Below are 16,955 nucleotides of genomic sequence, written 5' to 3' on the forward strand. Positions count from 1 at the left end.
TCATAATCTAATGAATTCTTAATTAGGTTATTTGATCGAGAGGGCGTAGATAGGACCATAAAACGTAAAGATCCGATATAAACTAATCATCGAATTTTCAGATGGAAAAGCACAAAGTATTTTAGAAGTTCTTTTATTATACTTTTATATTTATTTTAGTAACAAATTCGAGATGATGCTGTAAATGTAATAATAAGATATTTTAAATAAAAAAACAATTTTATTTTTATGAAATTTATTGATTCGTCATTATAAAAAATCAATGCTTCTACGTCTTGCAAATAAAATAAATTAGCATATTACTTTGTAAAATTAACTAAAAAACGAAAAAAAATCAATTTTTTGTCAAATTTTTTGATTTTTTTAATCTTAATATAAACATGAGTGCTAAATATTTCCGAGCTCTCTATACAAAAAAGACATTCTTCGACATAAAGAGACAATATAAATATTTATTTTTTTCAAATTAAACCAATTAAAAAATGTATTTATAATTTTTTTTTATTTGATTTAATCGTAAATATTTTATATTAAATTAATTATTGCAAATAAATTGATTTGATTTTATTTTACAAGAAAATTAACACTTCTACGTTTAGCAAATCAAATAATGAACGAGAGGAATTTATTAAATTTATCTAAATTTTGCAAGTAAAATTGTTTAGCAAATTTACTAAAAGGAAAATGAAAGGGAAATCAAACGTTTGTCAATTTTTTTTTATATATAAATAATGTAAACATTTTTTGGTGCCAATATTCCGAGCTCACTAAATTTTTTAAGGACAAAATATAATAATTTTCTTTACTCTGAATAAATTGATGTTTTTATTTGAATGCCACGTGGAGCAATATTTTACTAAATATGTATATAATTATTATTATTATATCGAGCATATATCACTAATTTTATAATAGTAACTATACATTTGGCCCTGCTTGTTTTTTTTATAACAAACAGGTCACTCTATATTTGGGATACATGAGATGTCTGATAACTTCCAGATATTTTGTGAATCAAAAATTTCATTAATAATCTCTAGAGGACATTAAAATTATTTGGTTATTTATATTTTTTATTTTGGAAACAATGGCCTTTTGTTTTGGGGTGAGCTATAAAATGTTAATATGAATACGGTAAATACATAAAATCATTATTTTAAAATTGAAACAATTAAAGTTATTAAATTATATACAATTATATATCAGGTGTGCTATTTTAATTTATCATCAATATTACGGCAGAGAAAGATGACATTGAATTTAAATTGAACTATTCACGCACGGTCAGTTTAACCCTAATTAAAAATTCTTATTTAAGTAAAATTACGATTAAGCCACACTAGATAAAAAACTAAAAAGAAATCGACAATATTTCAATAAAATTAGAATATAAATTCTGAAAATTAATTTAAATTAGTAAAAATTTCTTCAAATTGATCCTACTTAGTAATATTCGAAAATAAGCGGTTTAAAACAGATTGTTTTGAATAATTAACTATAATTACGGGGGTGCTAAGTTACACCATGGCTAAAAGAAGTTGTCGGTTCGAAGAAGGCTTTAAAATTTAGATATTATTTACTCCACAAATCCGAATGCAAAACATAAATAGTTTTGAATTAGATTTCTTCTAATCAACCAACCTATTAGATTTTCGAAAAATGTTAACATAGCCATATTATAAGGAATAACTTTCTAATTTGAACTGTCTATCTCCTGAAGGTTATAAACATGAACTGGTTTTAGTAGGATAGTCTCTCTTTCAACCCAACAACTTCATAGATGGGAAAACTTCTCCGAAGAAATATAGACGATGATGATTCATTAAAATGATACATCTGATATAACTTTTAATTTTTTTAATACAACAAAATCAATTTCTTCTGTTTTCCTAATTTTAAATTGCTATTAAAATATTTGAAAATTTTATCAAAAACAACATGCCTCAAGAGTTGAACTAAAGGACGATTATTATAAATATTTTTTTTTTTTTGTAAATTTTATAAATAGTACAAGTATAGTGATTATGCCATTGTTTTTTTTTTACACATTTATAAAACTGCTTCTAAGACATTGAACATTATTTTAATAAAATACGTAACTGGAATTGTCTCAACTATCTCTTGCCATCCCTATTAAGGTTCTATATTTAGGTTCGCTTTTTAATTTAGATTGAATGATTCGTGCGAAAACTATGATCTAAAGTATTTTTTTTGTTGTATTCAATTTAAATAAAAAATAAAAATCTGTCAGTTTTAACATTTGAAAAAAATTTGTGTTTTTTTTAATATATTTACATAATTTTTTGTTTATTACACAAACGTGACGTCACGAATGATCTATACTGATCTTCCGTAAATTTAAGTACTTGTATTTGTACATTTTTTACGGTACAAATTATTGTGCAATTTTATATATTTAGGCACAATTTTATGGACAAAATGATGTATGTTAAACCTGGCAGATTTTTTTGGATTTAAATAAAAATGTCTGCTGCTGATTAAATTGTCGAAGACGACCATCTACATGTTGTGATTTGGTTTTTTGGGTTGTCTCACGTGCTATATAATTTCAAACATTGGTTTGTCCTTTTTTATCTGTTCATACAAATTTATACTATGAATTATAATATTCGTTCAAAATTATTTTAATAAGTAGAAGTTAAAATCTGGTTAAAAATGTTATTTTAATTGATAAAATGCTAGCTACAGTCAATTTTCGAGGAGTACATCGATGTTTACTTCGGAATATGTCTGCGGTCTACAATTGTTTAATCCGATAATTTTAACTTAATATACTAATCTGATCGCTCGGAATTTATATCAATAACGAACAATATAAAACTAAGACAAAATTGGTAAATGGCATACGAATTAGTCACTGTACTATGAAAGCGAATTTTTAAATATAGCCGCCTTTTATATAGATAAATTTCCGACTTTTTTTATCGTGAACGAAAATTTACTATAAATTCAAGGTAAAATGACCAACACCTACGTCATTTATCAAGTTTTAGTTTTGTATTATTTATCCTTGGTATAAATGGCCAAACAAAGGCCTAGACTAGAATTGTAGCCTGAAGAACTGGAATTAATTTGTCGTTAACTGAAGCTAATATAAAACTCGACGTTTAAGCGATGTTTTAGCAATTTGCTAATTTTGAAAAATTCCCGTAATTTTTTTTTAAACTTTTAAATCTTTAATTAAAATACTTTTGAAAGAATTATTCGACGATTATAAATAATGTTAAAAAATACGATTCAATAGTATAAAATTGATAATCATTTTAAAAATCTTCGTTTAACCATTCAATTATTTTGATAAGCAGTATTTCCAATGATATGCATTCTTTATATGATTTGAGCTTCCATAGTTGATCGATCTAAAACACTTTTTATGTTAGAAAAAAAAAAGGACAAATCAAATTGAAGATTGTTGAATATCGACCTAATTAGAATAATAATGAGTTATGCAGCTTTTACACGAGTCAGATTTTCGACCACACCCCGTCACTGATTTAATTCATGAACAATAATTATCGATAATAATTGTTTCAAGTAGAGCTGTGAATCAAAACATGAGGAATTAAGCAAATAAAAACTGGGTCATATTTTTGCGTTAGTACGTTATCAACTATTTTCTCTTGAAAAATAAGTGAACATTTTTACAAGGCTGAAAATTGACCGATATCAAATTTTTGTCATTCTAATATAACTAAACAAACGTAAAACTTCTTCTGACAAAACAAGTTTTCGTCCGACAGACTGGAAGTTTTATTTTCCAGGGAGTTGGGCGAACACGTTTTACCGAGTGTTCGGCAAAGTGATTCTTGCATTTGTTATTCGATTATCTTTCCCTTAGAATTAAAAAATAAAACGGATGTTCGGCAACTTGTAACTTGTGGTACAATGAAAAAATTTTCGAACCATTAAAATATAACGTCATGTTTAGAATTTTCATAGAGGAAACAGTTGTGAGGTTAACCATAATTAAAATGACAATTTTATCATATTTCTTGAACAATTTTCAATCTTTTATCATCCATTTTTCTTTGTTATCAAACGAAATTAACCGCAATATGTTAGCACACTCATTTAGTTCCTATTACTGCGTTCTAAATCGATTATCGAACTCGTGTAAACGCTGAATTAGAATAATAATAGTAATAATAATAATAATATTGTCTATTCATTTAAAAACATACATCACAATTTATATAAGTTTATAAAAACTTGTTTGAACTGTACAAGATGATAATCAGTTTTTGTATTTAAATAAAGGCCCTGTAAAAACCCGACAATATTAGAGAGAAATGTAGTATAATGACTGCGCAAATGAACTTGTATAATTATTCCTTTTCGAGTAGTTACTAGATAATTTTTTCGGTCAAACAAGTATTTAAACATCATTTTAAGAAAATTATCAAGTAACATAAAAAAAAAATTTAAAAAAGAAAAAAACACTCAGCAAATCAGGAATTATATAAATAAAAACAAAAAAACTTATATAAGCTGTTAATCATAATAGCAGACATTAAACGAAAATAATTAGGTACAAGTTACAAATACACTATTGAGAATTCAGCCAGGGATGCTTTAAGCATTCGGCCGCAGTGGCCCGTCTATTTGGATCATAATCTAACATTGGTTTCAAAAAATCAGCAAATTCTTCAGCATCTTTTTGACTCCATTCATATTTCTCACGTAACACATCGACTAAACCCCATGGTTTTAATCCAGTTATATTACGTAATTCACCTTTTTTATTAAATACCAACCAACTATATTTACCCTGTGACCAGATACGGCGTGGTATTTCACCTAATAATTCAATAATATGTGCTAAATGATCTTCATCACGATTGTAGCCTTCACCAGAATGTGGTTCAAATAAATAGTCACCAGTTGCTAATTCAAATGCCATACAAGCCGTACTCCATATGTCAGCTGATGTATTGTAACCAGCACCAATGATCACTTCTAATGAACGATATTGACGTGTTTGGATATCTTCAGTGAAATGTTTGTCAACCCAACAAGCATTACCTAAATCAGCAATTTTCACCTCGACATCACACTCTTCTAGAGCGGGGTCAGGGACTTTACTACATTGCATTTCTTCTTCAACCATTGGAATCGCATTTGTCGTGTTTATGGGTGGTTCACCACCTGCTTTTGTTACATTATTTGTATTTGTATGCACGGGAGGTGGTGAATTTGGATGTTGTCCTTCACCACTTTCATCAACGTCAACATTTTCACAACCATTCACATGTTGCACATTATTTTCTTCAGTTGACGATAACATTACATTACTTGTTTGGCCATCATCGCCAGCAGCATCTGGTGATGCATTATTGGTATTGCTTTCATTTTGTTCTGGTGCATTATCTACAGTGGTAGACGTAGATATCTGTTGTTGTTGCTGTTGTTGTATGTGTTGCTGTTGCAATTGTTGCGCTTGCTGCTGCTGCTGTTCTTCTAATTCTACAATTTGTTCCATTTGCTTTTTTAACAATTCAGATTGACGTTTTGCTTTCTTTTTTAATTTCTTCTTTTTGTTTTTACTCATTTTCGAGTTTGGATTTTGTTCTTGAAATTCTTTGGATGCAGTACTAACTAATGATGTTGGCAAACGTAGCCCCATACTATATAATTCCATCGCTTCAGTCGCTTGTTTCCGTATATAAACTTCATCAACACAAATTAATACATTTTCTGGTTTAATATCCGTATGAATGACTTTACACTTTGTATGAAGATAATCTAAACCTTCCAATACTTGTCGAATAATGGTACGAACATTATTTCGAGGTATACCTCGGTAATTTGATTTCAAAATAAGTTTTAATAAATGATGTCCCAATACTTCGAACACCATACATATATGTGTACCATTCACACCACATATTTTAAAATCATTTAACATTTGAACAGTTTTATGCCGTTTTGGATCTGCTGGATCGCTGTCACGTACCGCTTTTAATATTTTTATTTCATCTTGTGCTGTTTCTGTGAAATGTGGTGCCGATTTAACGACCTTGAGTGCAACAAATCGTCGATCAATCACATCCCAACATAACCAAACAGTTGAAAAATGACCCCAACCAAGTTTACGGGTCACAAAATAACGGGATTGGAATATGTCACCAATTTTGACAGGATGATAACCACCTTTACAATAATCGGAGCTGTCTTCTTGTTCTTCCTCTTCACTTGTATACGGTTCATCTTCATTATCTTCCACTGTCTCGTTGCTAGAACTATGACACGGTTCCAGTCTATTATTTGTGTTTCGATTCCCATTTCCCGTACTCTGACCACCTCCACCGCCACCGTGTTCCTCCGTTTTACCCTTTTTTTTATTTGGCTTATGACGTTTCTTTTTCGCTTGTATAGCGAGTACTCTTCTATTCACATCTGATTTGGAACTCATTAGAATGTTAATTTATTACTAACAAAAGTTTTGTTACGTATAAAATCTATCTTTTCATTACGATCACTTTTGTTTGAGTATGGCGGCTGCCTTCGGAACAAATAGCACTCATTTGCGGGGTACAAGTCGGACATTCAGGCAGTTCATATGCCGACTGTTGTGGCGCAACGCACTAACTATTGCTACGTCTCTCACAATAATATCATTATTAATAGGGCTTTTCATTTTAAAATCACGATTCACATTTGTTTCGTACTAAATGATTTATAACCAATGTGATAAAATGCATAACAAATATCATCTATCTTAGTCCTACTTATTGCTGTCAGTACGAAAAAATAAACTCTGCACTTGCGCATATGACATGATGAAAAGTTCTATACGAACACACAACTACAAACGATTACTGACTCTAGGAGTAGGACACTGACCTATTTTTTAAAATCAACTCGATTATTGATAGTCCTTAATTTTATATATATTTTATTATTAAAATTATTATGCTTTTTTCAATTTTATTTTTTTTTTATAAACACTTTAATTTTAAAAGTTGGCAACACACAGCTACGTCAATCTTTATAACAATTTACACAATAAAAACATTATTAAAAGAAAAATCTCATCAATATAATATTATTTAAATAACTGTAAATCACAATAAACGGTGCGATGGAACAATAGAATTTATAAAAAGCATACTCTGATGTTTTTATTCTAATTATTTTAATTAATCGAATTCATTTAAAACATTTTTTTATTGTATTGCGTTCCGTTTTAATTATTATTTTACTACATAGATGGAATTACAAGTCATAATAATAAATTCACAAGCCGATTTCTTTTTATAAATAATTCGTTCCAAAAAGAAACTATAGTATTTAAAAATTGTCTATTAAGTATTTATAATTTTTATAAAATTTGGACAAAAGTATAAATTGAGAAAATTCTGAACGAGTATTTTAAACAAAGGCAACATGAAATCAAACTAGCTATTAATTTATTTTTTATTTAAAAATTGTCGAATAGATAATAGACTGTTGCATGTTCTACGTTATATATTGTTCAAGAAAATCGCGATGTTGAATAATGTATTTTTACTTGCATCATAATACCGTGGGTTCGATTAGGTATAAAATGCACTTTATGAAAACGCGGTCACGCATTCTGTTAATTTAACTCCCGTTATAAATTTTAAAATTAGATGAAACCTGTTGAAAAATTAAACTATCCAAGCACACCCTTCTGGGGATAAATTTAAAGTGAGCGTTCTGGCAGGTAACAAATTTGTCGACCGGCTAACTTTCATTTTATCTATGGATTTTTATATTCAAAATACAAATAAGAGCATAAAATACTCACAAACTTCTAAACGCTTCTGCAGTGGAATTCGCTTACCAGCTTTCGAAAAAATTCGGAATTGTGTTTAGTTTAGACGGAATAGTTATTACGTTGTTGCTGTCGTAAACTCAATTACCACAGTAAACATCACTTTAAATGAATTCCATTACGGCTTTAATTACATCAACCTATACCAACTTTAATTATTCTCTTATACACGAGATAAGAGAATTATTGATATATGCATAGATAAGGCGTCATGTTTATCACGTCACGTCACGCTAAGAACTGTTTCCTCTCCTCCCTCTGCGCACTTATTTTATTATATCTTATAGATCATTGCTACATACTTTCTAGCTTTTCAAGTTTTTTTTATTTGGCATTTATAGCAGTCTTTCTTATTAGTTTGTTAGTATGTTTTTAGTTAGACAGAACACATTGGACAGAGGACGTAAATGATAATTTTCAATACAATCAATCACGAATCATATTTGTAGCTAGTAAAATTTAACTTTTGTGGTTGGTAGTATTGAATCGTAGCAGTAAAAAACATATGTGTTGGATTTTCGTAGCTCAAACGTATGTTTAGTTTTGGAGGGAAATATGTGATTAGTACATGTCAACAACTAAGTTTAGTAATAAAGTTATGTAAAATTTTACATATCTATTAAAAAATATTAATTTTAACACTTCAAAAATGGCTCAACCATCGGTCGCAGCATTTTTCAACACGCGCAAACGTGCAGCAGTTGAGCAAATAGGACGCAATTCTAAAGTTTTACTTTTAAATGAAAATGAAACTTCAAGTGATACACTAAAAAACTTCAATAATAACGATACAAATTTGAAGATAACATTTCAAACAATTTCTGAACCTGATTTTGCATTAAAACGAAGCAAAGTAACAACAAGACTAAAATTTGATACAGCAGAAACAATGGTATCACCAAAAGTTTTCAAAAAAAGTACTCCAGCAGTGACACGTTCAAGAAAAACATCCACGGATACAAAACAGCATGATATTACAAAATTATTTCAAAAAATGGAAAATAAAAAAGAGTTATCCAAAACTGAAATCAAAGAAGAAACCGATCCTTTAGAAAATGTACCAACGGGACAATACCCTTCGACGCCAACCAAAAAGCAATCAACACTTGAACAAATTAATTCAAATACAGATAATTTATCTTTGACTGAAATTAAATCGAAATTAACTCGTAGCTCAAGATTAGCAGAGTTAAAAGCTTCTCTTGCCAAAATTAATAAATCAGCAGCAAAATTAGAAGAAATTCAAAATAAAACTTCTAAATTAGAATCGGGACGTGCAACATTAAAAAGTTTCGATCAAATCGACCTGCAAATACCTGCAAGGTAAATTTTTTTGTCTGTTTTGAAGATTCATTTAGTCTGCTTGTCAAAGGCTTGCGTTTGGAGAAAACTGATTTTTTAAATATAGTATTTTCATAGTTTTTTGCTAAATTATATATTTTTGAGGCCACAATTCTATTGTTGACATTTTTCTGCCGTTTTTTAAAAAATTTTTTTATCTTTAGCGATCTAAAAATTGAGTTCGATTTTGTTCTTGAGTATAAACAAGTAGGTACAAGTGAAAATAATCATTAATTTCTAACCAAAAAATTGGAGGGAAGAACGTACTTGTGGTAGTACAAGACAGATATGGTCTGAGTACAATCGCAGGCGTTCCGAAGTTCTCATATCACTTCCAAGGGCCTCTGTTCGCAAAGTTGTTGCGGCTATGACAGGACACTGGCTGGACGGCAAGCACGCTGAACGCTTAGGCCTGGCAATGTATCACGAATACTGCAGGAGCTGCCACAGTAGTGACGAGGAGGAGACAATGTCCCATCTTCTCTGTCACTGCCCAGCTCTTGTCATGAGGAGATGGACTTACTTGAGCCAGCCTCTCTTTGACGACCTCTCCGACCTAAAGTCAGTCGACGTCAAAGCCCTCCTGCTGTTTTTAAACAGCTCCAAATCGTTCATGGAGTAGTGGCCGGGGATGGGCCAACCCATTTACGGTATCACAACGGACCCTATGGTCTAAGTGTGTCCCACCCCACGACAGGCACTCAAACCCAACCTAACCAAACCCAAAAATTTAATATTAAGGAATTTAAAAAAAAAAAATTTATAATCGTAATTTCTTTTTTCAGCCCTAGGAAACTTCCCAGTACACCGCAGAAACAATATTTGAGCCCTTCAAAATCCGTTACAGCGTCTCCAACAAAATCTATATTGGGTTTGACATCACCAACCAAACAATCAAGCCCCAGCAAATTGGCTGCGTATCAACGATATGCACATTTAGCATCTCCTGGAAAATCTACACTCACTTTACCATTCAAATATAGATGTTTAGCTGAAATTTTCCGCTGTTTAGATTCTGTTTGTGCAATGTTTTTAAATCGTGGCGAAGTAATAACATTCAGAAAAATAAAACCTGCTGTACAAGAATTGCTTCGAAAGAATTTCAATGAAATTCATCTTGAACAAATAAAAAATGTTTATCCAGAATCGTTTACATTCAGTCAAGAAAAAATTCGTAATTTCGGTTCAACTTCCAAACAAGATAAATATCAATTAGTTATTGTTCCTATAATTGAAGCGAACGGACAAAATCGAATGAATTCATCAGTTTTACTTGAACGCCGAAGAAAATTATTCAACTTACTTATTGAAAAAGTAAAAGATTATCATCAAGAATTTTTATCATCATTAGAAAAACCGATGGAAATACCCAGAGATAAGATAGTTCGTTGGCATCCGGAATTCGATATTGAAAAAATACCTGAAATTGAACGTACTCCATTACCTCAAGCACCAAATGTAGAGACTGTTTCATCAGCCAAAGATGTTTTATCCAAAGCACGTAATTTATTTAGTTGTAATTCTAGGATGGAAAAAGCTTTACAAAAACTTAGTGATATGCAAGATCAAAAAGAAAAATCGACTGAAATCAAAACAGAAAATGAAGAGACCAAAACTGATAGTATATTAAAAGGTGTTCCTAAAAGTTTAGTAGAAAAAATACGTGCACGTCAAGCTGCAAAAGCTCTGGAAGCAATGACACGAACACCTGCCAAAGATAAAGAGGCTAGTAAATATGCACAATTGCCAGATCTTGCAAAATATACTCGAAATATTTTTATTGCTGAGAAAAAATCGGTGTTGCCTATTGAAAGTGTTATTAATAAATTAAATAACAGTTTTAAGACAAGCTTCACTCCATCAGAAATAGAAGGTTTGTTGAAATTGTTATGTGAATTGTTACCTGGTTGGATTGTGTTTCATGAAATAAGAAAGGCTGTTTTTATTAAGTTATCGAAGGATACCGATATGACAAAAGTATTATATAAACTGGAAAAAGTAGCAAAAGATAAAGCGGGCGACTGATGACGATTTTATTTTTATATTTAAGGTTTTCAATTTTTAAACTATATTTTAATTATTTAATTTTTAATTCGCACGACAAAAAAACAGAAATTATGAAGTTTGTGTTTTTTTAAAATTTTATTTTAAGGCTGTTACACATTTTTGATTGGGGTGAAATCATTCTTTATAACTTTTTTAAGAATCATCATAAATACGAAAAGCGGTTTTCCTGATTAGGATGGTTAAAGTCACAATTAAATTCCAAGCAATTTTCCCAATTTTCATTGTTTACACTCAAGTACTTTTTCTTATTCCACTATACCTGGATGGGAACAATAAAATTGGAAAAATTAAAAAGATTTTCTAAAAATAAAAGGCAGATAGAATATGAATATCTATAACATATCCAAATTTCAAATCGATTGAATAAAGGGTATAATCGCAGTGCTTGAAATTCAATTGTAACTTTAACCATTCTTATCTAGAAAACCGCTTTTCTTTATAAATTTTTTTCCCCACCAATGAATATTCTTTAAAAAATTTCTTTAAAAAAATTATAAAGTTTTTCGCCAATAAAAAATGTGTAACATTTAAAACATTAATTTTTACGTAAAATTTTCTTATAAAAAGTCTGTTATTATATTTAAAAAAAAAAAAAAACTGGAATAACTCCTGGGAAGTGAAATAATCAATGGCGAGTTATATTGAAGATATTTAAAATTACAGGTTCCTTTGGCTTTTTGACTGAAATTTCTCTTAAAATCTATAGTTTTATACAACAGTCAATAAGTAATTGAGTTCGTAAACAAATTCGGAGATTCCTTTGTGAAGACTAAAATCCATTTGAATAAGGATACCGGGCGGTTCCTCTAGTTGTAAACTAGAATGGTTGTTTGAAGGAATCGTTCCGGATAGTGTCTTTTTGAATGTCTTTATCGCCGCAAAATTACTTAAAAAAATACAGGATTGTTTTTTAAATTAATTTTTCTTTGAAATTTATATTTAAATTCTTTGTTTCTGACTGTTTTTAAAATTTCTGTAATTATTTTTTAATTGTTAACTAGTTTTACAGAAGTGTATTGATAGTTTATAATAAACCAAGATGCCCATGTTCAGAAAAGGAAAGAAACTTGTGGCTAATTTTATTGCGCAATTTGAAACTAACTTGTTAAAGTACAAATAACAAATTAACTTCGAACTCCATGTTCGTACCTTCACGAAATTCGAGAAATGACAAATGGAAAGATACATAAACTTCATAATTTCAGTAGTACAAGTTTAATGTTAATTTTCACCATTATTGTTTTCTTTAATGTTCTATTGTTTTATTTTTGAGCCATTTAGATAAGTAATTATTACGTTTTCATTTCGTTGTGTTCAAAAATGGCAGAATACAAAAATTGTAATTTTTAATGCATGATTTATTATTAATTATTATTTATATCCATTGCCTGTTTGTTTGTTTTATTTGGACACGACTGTATTGTATTTTTTATAATCGATAAAATATTCGTCTAATATTTTTTTTAATAAATACTTTTATAAAATGTGTGTTTATCATTTTATTCGTTTTTAAACCTCTGTAAGTAGATAAGTCACAAAGAAAACATGGTACATCTCGAATATTTAAAGTTTTTCCCTGTTTTCTCTATTGGAATAGTAAACCACTAGTGTTTATAGTATTGAGCTTAAAGTAAACCACTAGTAGACCAAGAAAGAGATATTTCGGTGACCTTATAAGGTTTTAAAGGGAGATTAAATCTATAAGAGTTCTATGTAGACTATAGAACTTCGATAAGTAAATAAACAAGAAAATTCATTCAACATAATTTATTGCTAATAAATTTCACATATTTTGTAACATTAGAATTGTGTCTTTAATTGAATTTGTTTCATAAAAATTTGACATAATTATAAATTTATTTTTAAAAACAATTTAAAAAAAGTTTCATTTACAAAATATAGTTAAAGCAGCATTTCATTATCAATTTCTGAATCCATTTCACTCAAAATAGCTGTTAAACGACTTTGTACCTCTTCCGATGTGGGCTCTCTAGGTTTTGTGGTTTCAGATGCTGGATTTGCACATTGTCTAAGAACAGCGGCTAAGGATGATGGTGTATGTTGAGACATTAGTAAGCCAGGCACAATAATTTTATGGGGATTTTTCCATCCAAGGAATATTTTTTCACACACAATTTGTAAATTATTATTTGCAACACGATTTTCACATTTTCTCGTTTTTGTATTACATCGTGCACGACAATCAAAGAAATCACATTGATCATCGGTTGTACACGAATCCGTTTCGGATATAATTCGACTAATTACTGATCTCGGGTACACCATATCTAAATCGATAAATTTTAAACGATTCTTTTCTTTAGTTAAACCAAAGTGTTGTAATTTTATATCACATAAATGAAAAGGCTCAATAAATGTATTTTCTAATTCTTCGATAAGTTTAAGCACCAATAATGATAATTTTATTTGTTTGCTCCATTCTTCTTTATCCTCGTTTAACGAAAATAATGATGAATATTGAATTGGTTCCACATATTCCACGGCAAAATATGGACCACATGTACCAATTAATTGTGGAAATAGATCATAATCTATGAATAATGTGGAACATAAATATTCGTGATCTTGTAGCAATGCCCAAGCATTCATCATTTCGTTACGCCGTTTTACAATATCTTTCTCTTGATACGATGGTTTTAATCGACTTAATCTAATTAAATTACTATTTGATATCGATATATTAAATTTAGTAAGGACTGTGTAACGAATCATTACTTTGAATTCATTCTCGGACGGATAATGTTTTGTTTGTGTGTTTGTATCAATCCAATATAGTGGATTACTTTTCGATATATCTTTGACTTTTTTAAATACCAATTTTGTTTCATGCCATTCAGCAATAAATACGGATTCTTTACCATTATGAAATGTTTGACATGTAAGAGAATTGATATCACCAGATGTACACAGGGCTTTACATAAATTTCCAATTGCGTTACCATTTTGATGTTCATTACACTGGAAATAAGAATTTTATGTTAAATTTAAATCTGTAGTGTTTTGTACTAAAAAATCTGGTATGAATACCTCACAAAATTTATTTTTTAAGGCTGTTCTATACACATTCTTGATTGGCGATTGGCAATTGTAGCTTTAACGATTCTTAACTGGGAAACCACTTTTCTTAAAAAAAATTTGTTTCATATGCATATAATATTTTTTTATGCATATTTTCATAACAAATGCATATTTAAGAAGATTCTTGAGTAAACTTCAAAACTCAAGAATGATTTCACGCTAGTAAAAAATATGTATAGACCAGTCTTAAAAACAAAATTGGTCTACTTTACTGGGTGATTTGGCCCCCTAAAATGCGTTCTTCCATAAATTCTACATTCAAGAGTTTCAGTTGTACATTTAAAAAAGATTCTGGATGTCTTGAACGAAAATATTTAAAGAATTGGAAAATATTTATCTTGCGGACAATAAAATTGCAACACTTTGCTGTACATCAGATCTATTTGGTGGCATTAAAATATACATTAAATAATGTGTATAATTCAACTACCAAATATATCTGACATATAGATTGTGTTACACTTTTATTGTCCGCAAGTTACATAAATTAAGTTCAACTCCCGGTTAAACGTAAAAGCTTATGCTTATTTTTGCATACTTCTATTATACATAACTTATGTGTTAAATTTGAGTGATCCAGATTTTTGGGCAGGTAAAACATGTAGTATTAATTTATACATCAATTTCCGCGTGAAATTGATTCACTTCGACGTTCGAGAGTCCTTCGTTCTTTCAGATACTATGTTTAAAAAGATACGGTTCAAATAGTTGAATTTGCGATTAACGGGATTGGTTGTCAGTGTTGAATAGAAAATTGAAAGGAAATGTCATCCCATGTTGAATTTCTGCTGAATACATTGGGTTTTCGAAAAATTGTTTCAAATGAAAGTGATTGGTATTTTTACAAAAAAATATTTTTTATCTAGCTAGATAGAGCAAAACTTCAAGTAGCATAAATATTTCTCATATAAAATACCAACAATTTTTCGAAAACCCAACGAATTCGACAGAAATTTAATACGATATGAAAAATTTCTAATGTCTGTATCTCTGAAAGGGAGCGTTTCTGGACAAGTATTTCTTGTACCAAATTGTATATTGTACCTATTATCGCCCAGATTTTGACGATTTATTCTGATACACCTGGTATATAATTAAAACATACTAAGTTGTATTTTATTATTACATATTTGTTACATAAGTTGCCTATAAGAAGCAAGCTACTATTCTACAATTAGATCATCTATTACTTTCAAAGGTTTTTATTAGTCAGTTTTTCGAAATAATCAGTTGCCTAATATTTTATAATAACTTAGACTATTAAATCTTTCGAATTTAAGCCCTTTCAATGGTTTAATCAATAAATTTTATAATGTTTAAATAGATTGTGGAAATTTGTTTGGAAGAGTTTTACAGATTAAGATAATAAAAAACAAGATCTTTTCGTCCACACTCAATTTTGTAAGTATAGTCCGGATAATTGATGGTCCGGTTAATTGAGACTAGAAAATCAATGGTCTAATATTTTTCAAAAGTTTTGAAGTACCACAATATATTAATAGTTTTCGAAAATTAATTACGAAAAATTTTTCATTATTGAATGATAAATTTACATGATCAAATTTCTGATTGAATTCTAAATTTTATTGATTATTTCTATATCATATTAAATCGATCATGCGTCATAAATTGAGAATAAAAACCGCAAAATTTGATCCGTTGTTTAACAATTTTCTATTCCATTAGAAATTAATATTAATTTATAATATAAGTACTTTAGAACGAAACAAAAACCCATTGAAAAATCAACTATGAATTTTATGAAAATTTGTTTTAATATTATTATACCGTTTCGTGGCATGACAAATGAAGATTTTTGCCTCTAAATTAAGCGACATTTGCAATTTCATAGAAATGAAACGTTTTTTAAAAAATAATTTAAGGAAGGTACGAATTTAAAAATTTTATTTTAGTCATCGTGAATCTATGACCGGCCCTTAGTCGTTTATGGGCGCTCCAGAGAGCCCGCAGCATTCCGATATTGACACTGCTGCCAAGTTCGAAAAAATATCCGCAAAAATTTAACAACAAACAAACAAATATACAAACATACTTTCATATCTATAATATTAGTATAGATTACTGTATACAACAGATACTTACAACTTGTTTCACATAACGCCATGGTGAAAAATCAGTGCAAATGATCCCCCAATGCAGAAGAATACATGTTAGTAATAAAGTAACTGCAGAAAAAATTAAAAATGTATTCCGATGATTATATAATATTCCAGGAAGTCTTCGGAAATTCATTGTGTAACATTAAAAAAATAAATATTATTTAATAATATTCCAATTATTTATTTATAAATTATTATTGAAATTTCGTTTTCTGCAATTATTATGTTTCATTTTATTTTTGTGAAACAAAAGTATCGAATTTGAAAAATCACGTGTCATTAAAATTAAGTAATACATTTAATATCATTTTTTTTAGTTTTCTTGTCAAAATTTCAAATGCAATACATAATAATTTGTATATATACCTTATGCGTCTCTATGCGTCGTGACGCTTTTAGACGGCGCATGATCATGTTTCCATTCAATAGAAATGTAATGGGTAACTATATGTAGTAATAGCGTATAATTTAACTAGTTTTTAAATTGGTAAAATTTCATAACAAATGAT

The 16,955-nt window shown here is 29.2% G+C and overlaps 3 protein-coding genes across 3 annotated transcripts; 1 reads left to right on the forward strand and 2 right to left on the reverse strand.

The window, feature by feature from the left end:
* Nucleotides 1-4,452: 4,452 nt before the first annotated feature.
* Nucleotides 4,453-6,941, reverse strand: LOC123297872 (SRSF protein kinase 3). Its single transcript, XM_044879683.1, has 2 exons — nucleotides 6,821-6,941; nucleotides 4,453-6,650 (listed from the first exon to the last, which is right to left on the reverse strand). Exon 2 carries the CDS (start codon nucleotides 6,431-6,433, stop codon nucleotides 4,568-4,570), a length of 1,866 nt encoding a protein of 621 aa, XP_044735618.1. The 5' UTR covers nucleotides 6,434-6,650; nucleotides 6,821-6,941; the 3' UTR covers nucleotides 4,453-4,567.
* Nucleotides 6,942-8,384: 1,443 nt separating this feature from the next.
* On the forward strand, nucleotides 8,385-11,494 carry LOC123297475 (DNA replication factor Cdt1). The gene is made up of 2 exons (XM_044879145.1): nucleotides 8,385-9,142; nucleotides 9,946-11,494. Exons 1-2 carry the CDS (start codon nucleotides 8,469-8,471, stop codon nucleotides 11,183-11,185), a joined length of 1,914 nt encoding a protein of 637 aa, XP_044735080.1. The 5' UTR covers nucleotides 8,385-8,468; the 3' UTR covers nucleotides 11,186-11,494.
* A 1,635-nt stretch (nucleotides 11,495-13,129) lies between these two features.
* LOC123298765 (divergent protein kinase domain 1C) lies at nucleotides 13,130-16,579 on the reverse strand. The gene is made up of 2 exons (XM_044880862.1): nucleotides 16,430-16,579; nucleotides 13,130-14,206 (listed from the first exon to the last, which is right to left on the reverse strand). Exons 1-2 carry the CDS (start codon nucleotides 16,577-16,579, stop codon nucleotides 13,130-13,132), a joined length of 1,227 nt encoding a protein of 408 aa, XP_044736797.1.
* Nucleotides 16,580-16,955: the final 376 nt, after the last annotated feature.

The sequence above is a fragment of the Chrysoperla carnea genome, chromosome 4 (genome assembly GCF_905475395.1).
Source record: "Chrysoperla carnea chromosome 4, inChrCarn1.1, whole genome shotgun sequence".
Lineage (NCBI taxonomy): Eukaryota > Metazoa > Arthropoda > Insecta > Neuroptera > Chrysopidae > Chrysoperla > Chrysoperla carnea.